This window comes from Pseudopipra pipra, chromosome 1 (assembly GCF_036250125.1).
Source record: "Pseudopipra pipra isolate bDixPip1 chromosome 1, bDixPip1.hap1, whole genome shotgun sequence".
Taxonomy (NCBI): Eukaryota; Metazoa; Chordata; class Aves; order Passeriformes; family Pipridae; genus Pseudopipra; species Pseudopipra pipra.
In genome coordinates this window covers 21,763,744-21,775,912 of record NC_087549.1, presented here as the reverse complement: position 1 = coordinate 21,775,912, position 12,169 = coordinate 21,763,744, and the positions used below count along the sequence as shown (strand labels likewise).

At 34.7% G+C, this 12,169-nt stretch overlaps 1 protein-coding gene across 2 annotated transcripts in view; it reads left to right on the top strand.

The window, feature by feature from the left end:
- Positions 1-12,169, top strand: part of VPS13B (vacuolar protein sorting 13 homolog B) — a 425,569-nt gene that overhangs the window by 259,800 nt on the left and 153,600 nt on the right. For both annotated transcript variants that reach the window (XM_064647722.1, XM_064647715.1), the window contains exon 31: positions 8,003-8,206. In XM_064647722.1, coding sequence (XP_064503792.1) covers positions 8,003-8,206 — 204 coding nt within the window. The remainder of the gene's footprint in view (positions 1-8,002; positions 8,207-12,169) is intronic.

The window sequence follows — 12,169 nt, the reverse complement described above, 5'->3', positions numbered from 1 at the left end:
GGTATAGTACCACTTAAGTAGACTAATTGATTAAAGCAAGGTAAAATACAGGCTGAAAACAATGGGAAAATCACAAGATTGTTTACCTTAGACATGTGGTAAAGCAAGTAGACATTAAATATTTAAAAAATTAAAACAAAAGATCCTTTTACTGCCAAACAGCATTAAATTTTGAGATAAAATTGGTTTTATCATGAAACAAAAGCATAAAAGTCTTTGGGTTATACTATATTTTGGCTTTTTTGCAGCCCCCTCCCCAGACTTCCACTATTTAGAAAAACTCTGTTCCACGTGGTTTTTCTCTAGAAACATTTGGCATCCAAAAATATCATGCAGACCTTCCTTTGGAATTGTGCATACTTATCATTTATACAGTCTGTCAAATGTATATTTATACAGTGCTCCCTGAATTTGGGTGAATGCTTCAAAAGTATAACGAGATTCCTCAAACTGTCTAAACATTAAACAATATAAAAATGAAAAACCGATTTTTAAAAGTTCAGACTTGTTCATGCTGTTATTTTTGCTGAGGAATTTAAACAATAAAATTACAGAAGTAATTAAACAGATGACATCTAAATGCACAGCTGCAAACTTCAGCTTTGTTTCATTTTACCCTTTTTTTGGGAGAGACCAAAAATTACTTCATAGTTTACCATACCATACCTTTTTATTATTGGGTCATTCATACTGTGTTCCAGATACAGCTCTAGAAGACAATTGCACTGGAGAAATTCTTCAGCTTCTTTGCAGGCAATTACTGTACTAGACCCTTTGTTATAAGGGACTAGTTTTAAATGTCTGGTCACCTCACAGGATATGTAGAGCATTTCCTGCCTGTAGGACTAGAGGAAGGAAGCACAGGACCAAAATGTTTGATGTGTGATCTACTGTAATTCCTTTCATGTGGTTAATAGCTTTTATATGATCAATGCACTGGTACCAGTCCTGACCTTGGTGTGGCCCAGTTCACTAAAATCTGACCTTCTAAATGGATAGCAAATGGAATTGTAGTAGCACCCACCTGGCACCACCACTGTAATTAGTGGGCATGAAGTAGACATTGTTATTTTTTCCTCTGAATATGTACGTACTGGGTTTCAAAATAAAAACATGTAAGTAGTTACATAATAGAATACATAAATAAGATATTGATTAAAAATTGCAGTTATTAATTTTTATGCATATTTTATATCTTTGCTGTATATCAGATGATCTCAAGATGTTTTCTATGCAATTCATTATATTCACAACATCATTTTGGCTTTATCCCCTCAATATAAATTAGTAAACTGTTGAAGAGGTTACTTTTGTTGCTTAGAGATACACAATAAGCAAGTTTATAGAGAATAGGAATGAAATCTGCCTCTCCTATTTTCCTTTGGCATGTTCTCGCCTTGCAAAGAGGGATGCATGTCCTACAGGCCCACGGCAGGGTCTCCCTAGACCCAAACCTTCTTGTGCACAACCTGGCAGATTCCATTCTTCTACATGTCCATGCATCCAATTACACTTGTCACCTCAAGTTCTAACCGAGACAGTGTTTTCTGTTTCTTTTGAGAGGGTATCAACCCCATGTGCAAAAAAGACACATTCAGTTTCATTCACCAGATTTCTTCTATGTTCATGACCAAATCTCTTTTCTCTTGCATTATGATAGCTCAATGGCTATCAGTACTTTTTGAAATAGTTTTGGATTAATGTATGACTCAGTAGTTGCAGTTGATGAAACTGGTCAAGTACAGGACACACAGTAGTTAGCAAAAAGAAAAGTGATTGTAATTTTACGGTTTTTAATCTCTGAGCAGTTTGCTTAAGAACTGAGGGGTTTTTTTCTGTATTGAATGTTTTTAACGAAAAAACTTACAAAGTAATCATAAGGGTAGACTTGTCTGCTTCAACTTGGTGAGAAAACACTGTGCTGAAAGGTAATTGTAAAAAGAAAATAGTATGTTCTAGTAAGATATTTTGGAAACCGTTTGATTATTACTGTTGTTATTTTCTGTGGAAGACTTATTGTGCATAACTGGAAAAGTCTAGAAGCAGAGAGGAAATAAGTCTGCGTTTCTTACTATCCCATCTACATGTCTCAAATGTGACTATTTAATACCTAGCTTGGAGCTATTTAAAAGAAAGAGTTGTAGGCAGAGTACTGTGATGGCTTTGCTGGAGATCTTGAATACCTTCTCTTAATGTCATTCTCTGTTTGTCAGGAACCACAGTCTTCGTAGTAGTAGATTCTGTACTGTGCTTGAAGTATCTAGAAGCTCGGAGTGTCTTCAAATAGCAGTAGATCAAACACCTTTTCAAGGCTGAATTTTCTAAACATGTATCTAATATGTCCTTATTCCAAATTCTGACATACTCAACAACATATAACAACACTCAACTAAAACCTTAGTGCTCTTTTATTTGATGATCTGTTGTAGATGATAATGAGTGTAGATGATTTGTTCTATACATCCAAATTTTTTTTTCCATCAGGCACTTTGGCATTCATGTATTGAATCATGTCTTAGGGCACACTAATCCATAGTTGAATCATATTTTTTTTAATGACTTAAAAGTACCATGTTCCAATATGCTTATCCTTCTGTTACCTAAAAGTCTTTCTAGCTAATTGATGTCTTATCTTCTTCTTTAGCTTTTTGAACATTTACACCAGTTTCTGTCTTGACAGTGATACTTATCTCTGTAGGTATACAGTGCAAAAAAGGAACAGGTGCCCAAGAGATAAAAGTCAGACATTTATAACATTAATTTGAAAAAAAAGGAAAGTTACCCATTGCACTTGTACTTTTGCATCCCTGTATCAATAGTTTGAAGCAGTCTAGTGCAATCAGAAGAAAATTTTGTGTATGTTTCAGTGACTGGTCTTTTTTTCCAACCAACTAATTGCACAAGTAATCTACCTCTAAGTTGATTTATGTCTATGCACACTACAAGTCATTATAGAGTTAGAACTTCTGACTGTTATTGACTACAAAACACATTCAGTTAGAATGCAATTAATGAATTCTTCCTTTGCATTCCTGGAGTGATGTATTTGTCCACTATGTAAATGTTTAGAAGTGGTCAGTCATTTTTATTTTGCCCATGGAGCTAAGCACTGATATTTTCTTTTTTCAAGGCTCTTCCAAGTGTGAATATGAACCCAGGTACCTTAACCACTCTGACTTACAGGACATCTGCCATGTTTTGTCTTCCGTAGATAATGCTGATGTGTCCGGTGGTGCAGAAGGCAACACAATCAGATGGCATGCAGTTCTCATTGTTAAACAGATTCCTGTAATCAATAGTGTCACTTGCTAATCAGTAAAGCATTAAAGAAAGTAGGTTTACTGTACTCAGTTTATATTTGCATTTAATAAAATTTTGTTGGTATCCAATCCAGAGTATGAGCCAGCAAATGTGCAGATGGGACAGTAGCTGAGTTACTCTGAGGCTGAGCTGGAGAAGGGAGAAGGAGCAGCTGCCAACAAAGCCAGTCATATGTGGCATAGTTCCTGTGGAAAAGAGGCAGAAACTGTGAGATTTGGAGTTTACTGCTGATGGCATTTAAAAGCCTGCTCTAGTGACCCAGACTAAAATAAGTGGTTTCCAACATTCTAGCAGTCATAAAACATGGTTTGTTAAACCACGAATGAGTCTCTCTACGGACAGATGGCACGGTTAGAAACCTGAGGTTACCCTTGTCTTGGAAGATATGTATGTCACTCAGTATGGCAGAATGTGTACCCAGGATCATGTACAAAATATTAGAAATTTGTCAGGACCTTTCCTTATTGCCTAAGGATGTTTCCTCCTCTCTTCTTACAACATTAAAATTTTCTTAGCTGCTGCTTTTCTTTAATTTCAGATTCAGTGCCCTGGTCCCGTAATTCTTCTCCCCTTGTTTTCTGCTTAACTTCTCATTCTTCTTTCCATCTTCCTCACAAAAAAGTAGGTTTAATATCTCCAAATTTAGGCACATCCAAGATTTCCATCATGAAAAGTCAAGCTACAGGATTTTTTTATTCTGGTTCTAAGATCATGTCTATATATATTGTGTGATGTAGGGGAAGTTCTGTTTCTCTCCCAGTAGCTCAAGTGTTAACTTCTTTGTGTGTGACAAAAAGGCATTTATTTGCTATAATTAAAAAAAAAAAAAAGAGGAGTTGTCTTTCTTTGAAAAGCTGATTCCTGTCTGAGATTTCACTTATAGAAGCTTAGCATTTTCAAAAGCCAGTGTAGTTGTTATAGTTTGTCTAGGTTTACTAAATTTTTGTTCTGTGCCCTTCTTAACATCTGTAGCATCTCATTCCAGATGGAGTCCATTGCATCCATAAACACTTGCTTCAGTTTTCCTTGTTTGGTAAAATACATTTGATGGCCTTGTCAAGGAGGAAACTTTATTGAATTGGATTGGGAAAAAGGCAGTTAATGTGAATTAGGTCAGTGATAAATATTACTGTGATTTCTACATTATCCAATTACATCTCGTGCATAGATGAGGGACTACATTTAGGCTGGGACTCTACTATCCTAAGCAGAAGAGGAAGGGGTCCTCTTGCATACAGGCCACACCATTTACCTCTATAAAATAGATCCAAGCTTACTATCTGTTTCCTTTTTGAATTAGAATAGGAGGGATCTTTTACCACCAGACAAAACCTTTAATAATTGAAATTTGGATAGGCAGGTTTGTCTTCTCTGTACCTAGAAGCAGAAATCAGTGCACACAGAGATCCAATAAGTGCTAACAAAAATTAGCTGCTGTGTGTAAAGTTGGTGAATATTTCTTAATTGTTACATAATGTGTAGTCTTTAAATGCCATTTTCCTGGCTTGTCTAGCTTTTTATAGGTCTCAGATGAGCTGTAAGTGGATAGATTTAGCTTCTTTACAATGGGTCTCAGAATTATGCCTATTCAGCAGCTTGTAGTAACTGGTTCAACATGAGCTGCTTCTTCAATAAACATACAAAAAGCCTGACCCAGACTAAATCAATTTTAAAAAAGAAAAGCTTAATGCTGTGTTTCCTGTTACATGCTTACAATTGTCTTTGGTTGCTTATGATCTTACTGTATTATTGACCAAGTGTTGCATTCTACACCACCTGCCAAAAAGTTCAGGTGGGATAGTGAAGTTGTTTTCAGAAGAGGGAAGCACTTAAAATTATAACCCCGACAGTCAATTTCAGCTGGTAAAACATTGTTTGTGCCAGAGGTACAGAAGTCATTAATTTGGCTCAGTCTGTTTTCCTGATTTTATTTGCTACAAGGATTTCAAAAGCTGCAGAATCAAAAAGGCTGCAGAGTTTATACAAGGCATGTACGCTTAAGATGAAGCCAGTTTTGCTATGGTTTAGCTCTCATCCTTCTAGGAAGTATACAGCTAATAAATTGGAGGCATACTTAGGAAAATGGTTGATATGGAAAAGCAGGAATGAGTGCTTATGTAAATGCCTGTGCATAAATTTGTTGATATGGGAAACCAGAAATTAGTGCTTAAATAAATGCCTGTATGTGTATTGCTTATTTGGGAAAAGGCTATATTTTCATCTTTATATAAAACTGGCATGATGTACTTTCTGAAAGCAATAATAAGCTTAATCAAAAAAATCAAGGCATTAATAACTAATCCTTGTGTTTTACGTCTATGTGTAAAATAGGTGTTTCTTGAAATGGGTCATCTAGAGAAACACAGTTTGTTTGCTTGGATTTCAAATGTGATCTAAACGGTCAGAAGAAGAGTTTTGTATTATGTAGGAGATTGTTAATAGTAGGAACGGAATGAAAATGTGAATTGTTATATCAGCATGAAAGTATAAGGCTGTAATATTCCAAAGGAGAACAAAAAAAAGATACAGTGGACAATTTTATACCACCAGTTAAATGCACCAGTACCTTGTGTTTAAATAATACCCCTCTGTATTTTGCTGCACCTAAAAATGTGTGTCAAAGGGTGATTTTGTTGTGATTTATATTTAAACAAGTAAACTTGTGAGGGGAAAGAAAACCATTGTCACAATGAGGAGTTTCAGATTGGTGCATACAGACACATTTTGCTCAAGGAATTTGGTTTACAAAGTCATGATTGTGCTGAATTAGCCTAAGGAATATAGTTCTAGGTGATCTTAATGCAAGTTATCAAGCTGCTCGTAAAAGAAGAAATCAAAAATATTCTTCACTGTGAAGTACAGGAGAGAAGAATCCATTATGCAGGTGAAATTAGTATCATATTCTGTTTTATATACATAAGCAAATTTCCTAAAATATGTAATTTGTTGCTTTGTTTTCAGTAATATTTCAAAAAACGTACATGTCAATATTTACTTGTATTAGGCAAAGTATGTAAATAGACACTGGGTCATACAATAATCTACTCTGGTGAAGTTTTTTTAAAAAAAACTGCATTCATACTGGTGAAATAATGCCTTAGAAAGAATAATAAAAGGCACAGTTGTTGTGGTTAAATCTCTCTATGTGGAAAGCTGACAAACACATTCTTGAGTTTTAAGAAACCGCATTTAATTTTAAAATGCCACTACTGACATAACAGATTTTCAGTGTATTTCTACTAAGCATTTAAGGAAGTTATAGGGGCTACTGAACAATGCCATCACAGTGCCTCATGAGGAATGACTTGATCAAAATGGCTTTCCTGTCATCCACATGCCTCTGTGGGTACATACGATTAATTACTTAATTTTCTTAATTGCTGACATACTCTGTTGGTGACAATGGCAATGTATCAGCAGTTTCAACTGTGTTTAGATTTGACCAGCATTTGGATTGCACTTTGAAACAGGTTGCATACCTATACTTACAGACTGCATACAGTGTGTGCATCACAGTTTGGGATGTGCTGCTTTAATCCTTATTTATATTTAGATTATTAGCATCAATGATTAAACAAATTGCAGAATTATTAAGTTCTTTGTGAAGACAGCAGCTATATACTAAATAATTCTGGCATAAGACAACAACGTAGAACAGAACACTAGATTGGATGTCATATGCAAATAAGAAACTTGAGCTTTAATGCAGGTGTATGAAATCAATAAAAATAGACTAAAATTTGTGGTCATAATTGAAAGCAAAAAAAAAATTAGGATCTCCTTGCTCCCTTTACTGGCTTGTTTTGAAATGCGGTGATAAATTTGATTGTGAATTTTTATTATAGTATCAAGTGCTCAAAAAGCTATATTGTTCCCAGTGTGAAAAGGGCAAGATAATTTTTTTTAATATTTCATTCTGCTTATTAGCAGAAGACAAATGTAGTGGGAGACTCCTCTGATACCAGTTACTGATAAAACTGAATGGTCTCAGTAGCCTCCACTCATCCAATAGCTCTTGAATGTTTTGTTGAAGTTGTCTCAGTGTTTCCAAAACTCAGCTCAAGATTGAAATTTTCTGTAAAATCTAATGTGGTAGAATTTAGAAGAATCCACAGGGAATATGGTTCACTCAACAATGCTTTTTTTCTCACTTTTCAGAAGAATTTTAATTAAAAAAGCACCATACTGGAATTCCATGGATTAAAGGATTAATTAAAAGGATTTAATTGTTTTTCCATCATCTTGGAATATTCTTTTTAATTTTTATTCTTTGATAAATTTGAACAGTGGGAAAATTGTCTCATAATGATCTTCTGGGTTATACTGATACATGACTGGTTTTTTTTAAGGACTTGAATGTGACGTCCTTTATCCATTCAGTAGATCTGAATCAGTCCTGCTTCCCCATAAGGCTACTCATATGGACCTGATTTTTGGAAGTGCAGTGAAGACTTATATCAACTTTGATGGATCTGGCTAAATTTAGGAATATATCTATTTGCATATTTCACATTGAATTCCATAGGAAAGAGGCAACTGGCTGTTTCTGAAGATCTAGAATGAAAATAATGCTTCAGTGTAGTCAAGAATGGCAAAATTGATACCTTAATTTTGAATCTTAGTGAATATTTGATCAGTCTGATTTTGACCTATGCTGATTATTTTTTCTTTGGCATTACAGGAGAGCACTAAATCTAGGAATACTTCGAGACCCTGGATCGGAGGTTGAAGACAGACAATATCAAATAGATCTTCAGTCTATCAACATTGGCACTGCTTACTGGAATCAGTTGAAACCAGAGAAGGAAAATGGAAAAGGAGGGGTTTTGACAGAGAGTGAGAGAAATTCTCAAAATCCAGCACTTGAATGGAACATGGCCAGTAGGTAGGGATTTTTAAAAAAACTTCTTATTTTCTGACGTTACATAGCACAGACACTTATGTGCACAGACTCAAATCATTGACAGTATATCTGAATTAAATAATTCAGTATTGGGTTTGCTCTACATTACAAACACATTTCCAAGGAGTTTTGGATTACACATTTGAATTGCATATTACTGTTTTTGTTACACTGTAGTTACTCTCCAGTTATTGTATGCCTTTGCTTCCATTATAAGCTATTCCTTGAGTGGCTTACTGTCTGTCCATAAAAATAACTCCAGGGCTGAGACTTCAGCTTCTCAGTCTCTAAAAGTGATGGGAGGTTTGGGGTTGGGTTTTTTTTTGTTGTTGTTGTTTTTTCTGTATTTTTAAACTTCTTTTGTTTGTAATTTAACAAAGCTTGAGTAAAACCAGCTTAGACATTTCTAAATTAGTGGAGGATAAAGTAGAACATTTCCTATTGATTCTGAACTGTTTTTTGCACTTCTGTAACTAAAACCAGATGAATTTTGAGAATGAGATATTTCAACTAAGTCTCCTTTATTGTGTATTGTATGATATGTGCACGCAAAGCCCCACCCTCTGGTTAAACAGGGTTGGAAGATACGGCATGCATACACTTGCATGCTGTTTAAATTTTAAAGTTTTCAAATATAAAGTAGGGGGGTTAATTGGTAATTTGTGAAGATTTAAAATTTTTATTTTAGTTTTAATGTAATTTTTATACTTAAGTATTCATCCAAGTAGTTTAAAACTGAATTTTTACCAACTGTTTAGCAGTCCAACAGGAATAAGGTCTGATGGCCAAGAGTAAGCTTTCAAAAGTAATTTGATGGATTTACAGGTGTTTCTGCTTGGAGATGCCTCTTTGCCTACACATTTAGTTATTTATTTTCATTTATATCTAGTTTTATATATTTATATATATTTATATCTAACTCATGCAGAAGCAATCCAATTTTTATTAAATGCATGCATAATTTTATGGTTCCTAAGACAGGATTCCTATCTGAATTGAGGAATGAGTTCCTAAAACTGATATAGAAAAACAGGCAGAATCATAATGAAATAACTATTTTTGGTTTAATTTTCTGAAAAAGAGGAGATGAGAGGACTCAGATTTTTCTGAAAGTGAGGCAGTCTGTAGCAAAGGCTGCATGAGGATGGCATGCAGAGTGAGCTTTGTAAGTGATATATTGATGAAAGGCCAAGAGGGCAAATAAGCTCATTCTGGAGGAGTGCATGCAGGAAAAAGATGTGATCAATAATAAATTCCAGTTTATCATTGAAAAATAGAAGGCAGGAAAAACAGATCTAACCCCAGTAATGATAAAACCACAAAAAGTGACAGAAGTATCGATAAAAATTTAAACACAGTAATAGTCTCTGTTCTTCATTTATAAGATCATGTGGTTCTTTCCTGTCTTTTAACTACTTATTTATTATTTTTTAAACTCATAATTCCAAAGATGTTTTTTATTTTAAATTCTTAGCCTTAAAAATGTCTATAACCTCCTAGCTGGACCTTCAGATTGGACAAGTTCCTCATGAAGTTCTTTGTCACAAAATTACATATGTCCACTGGAAAATCTTGAAAAATAAGATTATAATAATCTCCAAAGGTCTTGTGGCCAATTTGCAAGTTAAGTTAAACATAGCAAAACCAGCCACTGAAGAACTGGCTTTCATTTTCCTTCCCACTGGTGACTGAAACCCTGTTGCCAGCACACTTTGGTATGAACTTTATGGTTATAGATGTAGATAGGAAATTTGGTGGCTGAAAAGCTAATAACATAAGGGAAGCAGCTATTACAGACAATCTGAGTTCTCTCTTTTTTTTTTTTTTTCTGTAACTGCTTGGACATTCTTCTTTCCCTCGCCAGACTTCCAAAATAAAATGTTATTAGAATGTGTTTGACAAATAAGTATGTTGGTTTTAAAATTGCTTTTGAGTGCATCTTCTGCTTGGGTTTTAATTTATATCAGTTGTACATTAGCTTTTCCTTTCTGGTATGCAATTACAGTATTTTAATTCCAGCTTGAATTTGTTTTCAAGAAAAAGTATGAATGCTTTCTTGTCCTTTTAGCTTTAAATTTTGCAGATTTAGTACAGTTTTTTCAGAATGTTCTCATTTTGGTTTTTATTTGGCAGTCAGTTTTTCTGTATCTGGGTTTATTTTATGATCTGTGGAAGTGTTTTGCTGAGAACTGGAAGAACCTGCACTGAACTCTGCCATTCACTGCAGTATTTCCAGCATGCACCGAGAGGCTGGCTGCATGATGTTTTACATGGTGCTTACTGTTTTCAGTAAGGGCTTAAGTTTACCTTAAGATTTCCTGCAACTACCACAGAAGCTTTGTTCTTTAACTTAATTGTGATACCATTTTCTTTTTTATTTCCTTAAGTTGCTTAGACATGTTTAACCTGGAACTGAATAATAAATGAATTATTTTTGCTGAGTTATTTTAGGGTTAATTTCTTTGTTTGGTTTAAATATATTTCTATTTGGTTTTACTCAGTGTTAAGATACATTAGGATCACTTGTTGTGGAGGTTCTTTTTTGAAATCCTTTTCTCTCATTTTTTTAGTTCTTAGGTGCTATGTGGGGCAATATAGAATCCAACCTTTATCCAAATATTTCATAGTTACTTTACAGAAAACTTCAGAATAGATACCAGCCATTCATTTTCCATTCCCATTTCCAAAAGCATTGCTGTATTATTTCAAAATTAAGTCGCAAAAATTCTGAAATAAATTATATTGTAATTTAGTCTGCTGGGTTGAAATCTGGTCTCACTTTAAAAATTTTCATGAAAACCAAATCATTCTAAATAAAAGATATATGGATATCACACAAATATCTGAAGGCTTTTGACATTATTTATCATTTAAATGCTTTAATAGTCTTCACACAGAAAGTAAATCCTTCACATTTTCCCACCACTTTTTCCAGAGTTCAGTACTTCTAGTACTTAATATCCCATGGGGTTGTTGTTTTGTTTTGTTTTTCAACCTTTATGCTGTAGTTTGGAAAGCAAGCTGTTATACTTTGAGACTAAGTTGTTGAATACTTGAAGGTCAAAATTCTTCAAAAAGGGTGATAGTGAAATGCTGGTGTGATGCCTCCTGTGTCTCTGCAGGTCACCCCAAGAAGAATGGGGGAACTGGAAAACTCTGGTAGTGTGGATGCTGTCTCACAGAAAAAACTGTCAAATGCTGTGCTGTACTGAGGATCAGGGATCATAACTCTTTCCATTATGAAATGTTTATACTTCACTGTAGATGTTATAAAAAGCTCCCTAATGGTGTAATATATAAAAAGAATACTGGAAACAGTCAGACAGTTCTAATAAGGTTATATACAAATGAAACCTGTCCACATCTATTCCCTTTACCAAACAGCATGTGGGGAACTGGGAGTACTTAACCAAAAGAAGTTTTCTTGATTGAAAACTGCTTTTTCAGCTTGCAGATCTCCTCCTCCCTCTCCCTCCACTCAATGGAAAAAACAACAGCCCTGAAGGAAATCAAGAAATATATCCTCTCTTGAGGCCTCGCCCCCATCCCTGTGCAATCCTTCTACAGCTCCCAGCAGTAACTTCTGCTTCCTGCAGCCTGAATAAACTCTGTTTAAAAAAAAATAATAATTGAGCTTAAAAGCATTACTTCTCTGTGTGGTAATGAATTGAGTGTGGCAATATACTGTGTTACAGTTTTGTCCTTGGCATACCACCATCTGGAACAGCTCTCTGTGACTCTTATTGAGTACATCAGGGAGCCAATGATCAGTTGTACAAAATTGAACAAAATACCACTGCAGATACTCAGAAAGGTTTCCTGCAGATTTTGCTTTGAATAGTTTTCATTTTCATGCTTTTTTGGAAAATTCTTGGCAGCCAGCCAAGTTCTAATAAGGAAAACCAGAAAAAAATTCATGTATAGATCCGTGTCTATAGAAGTAAG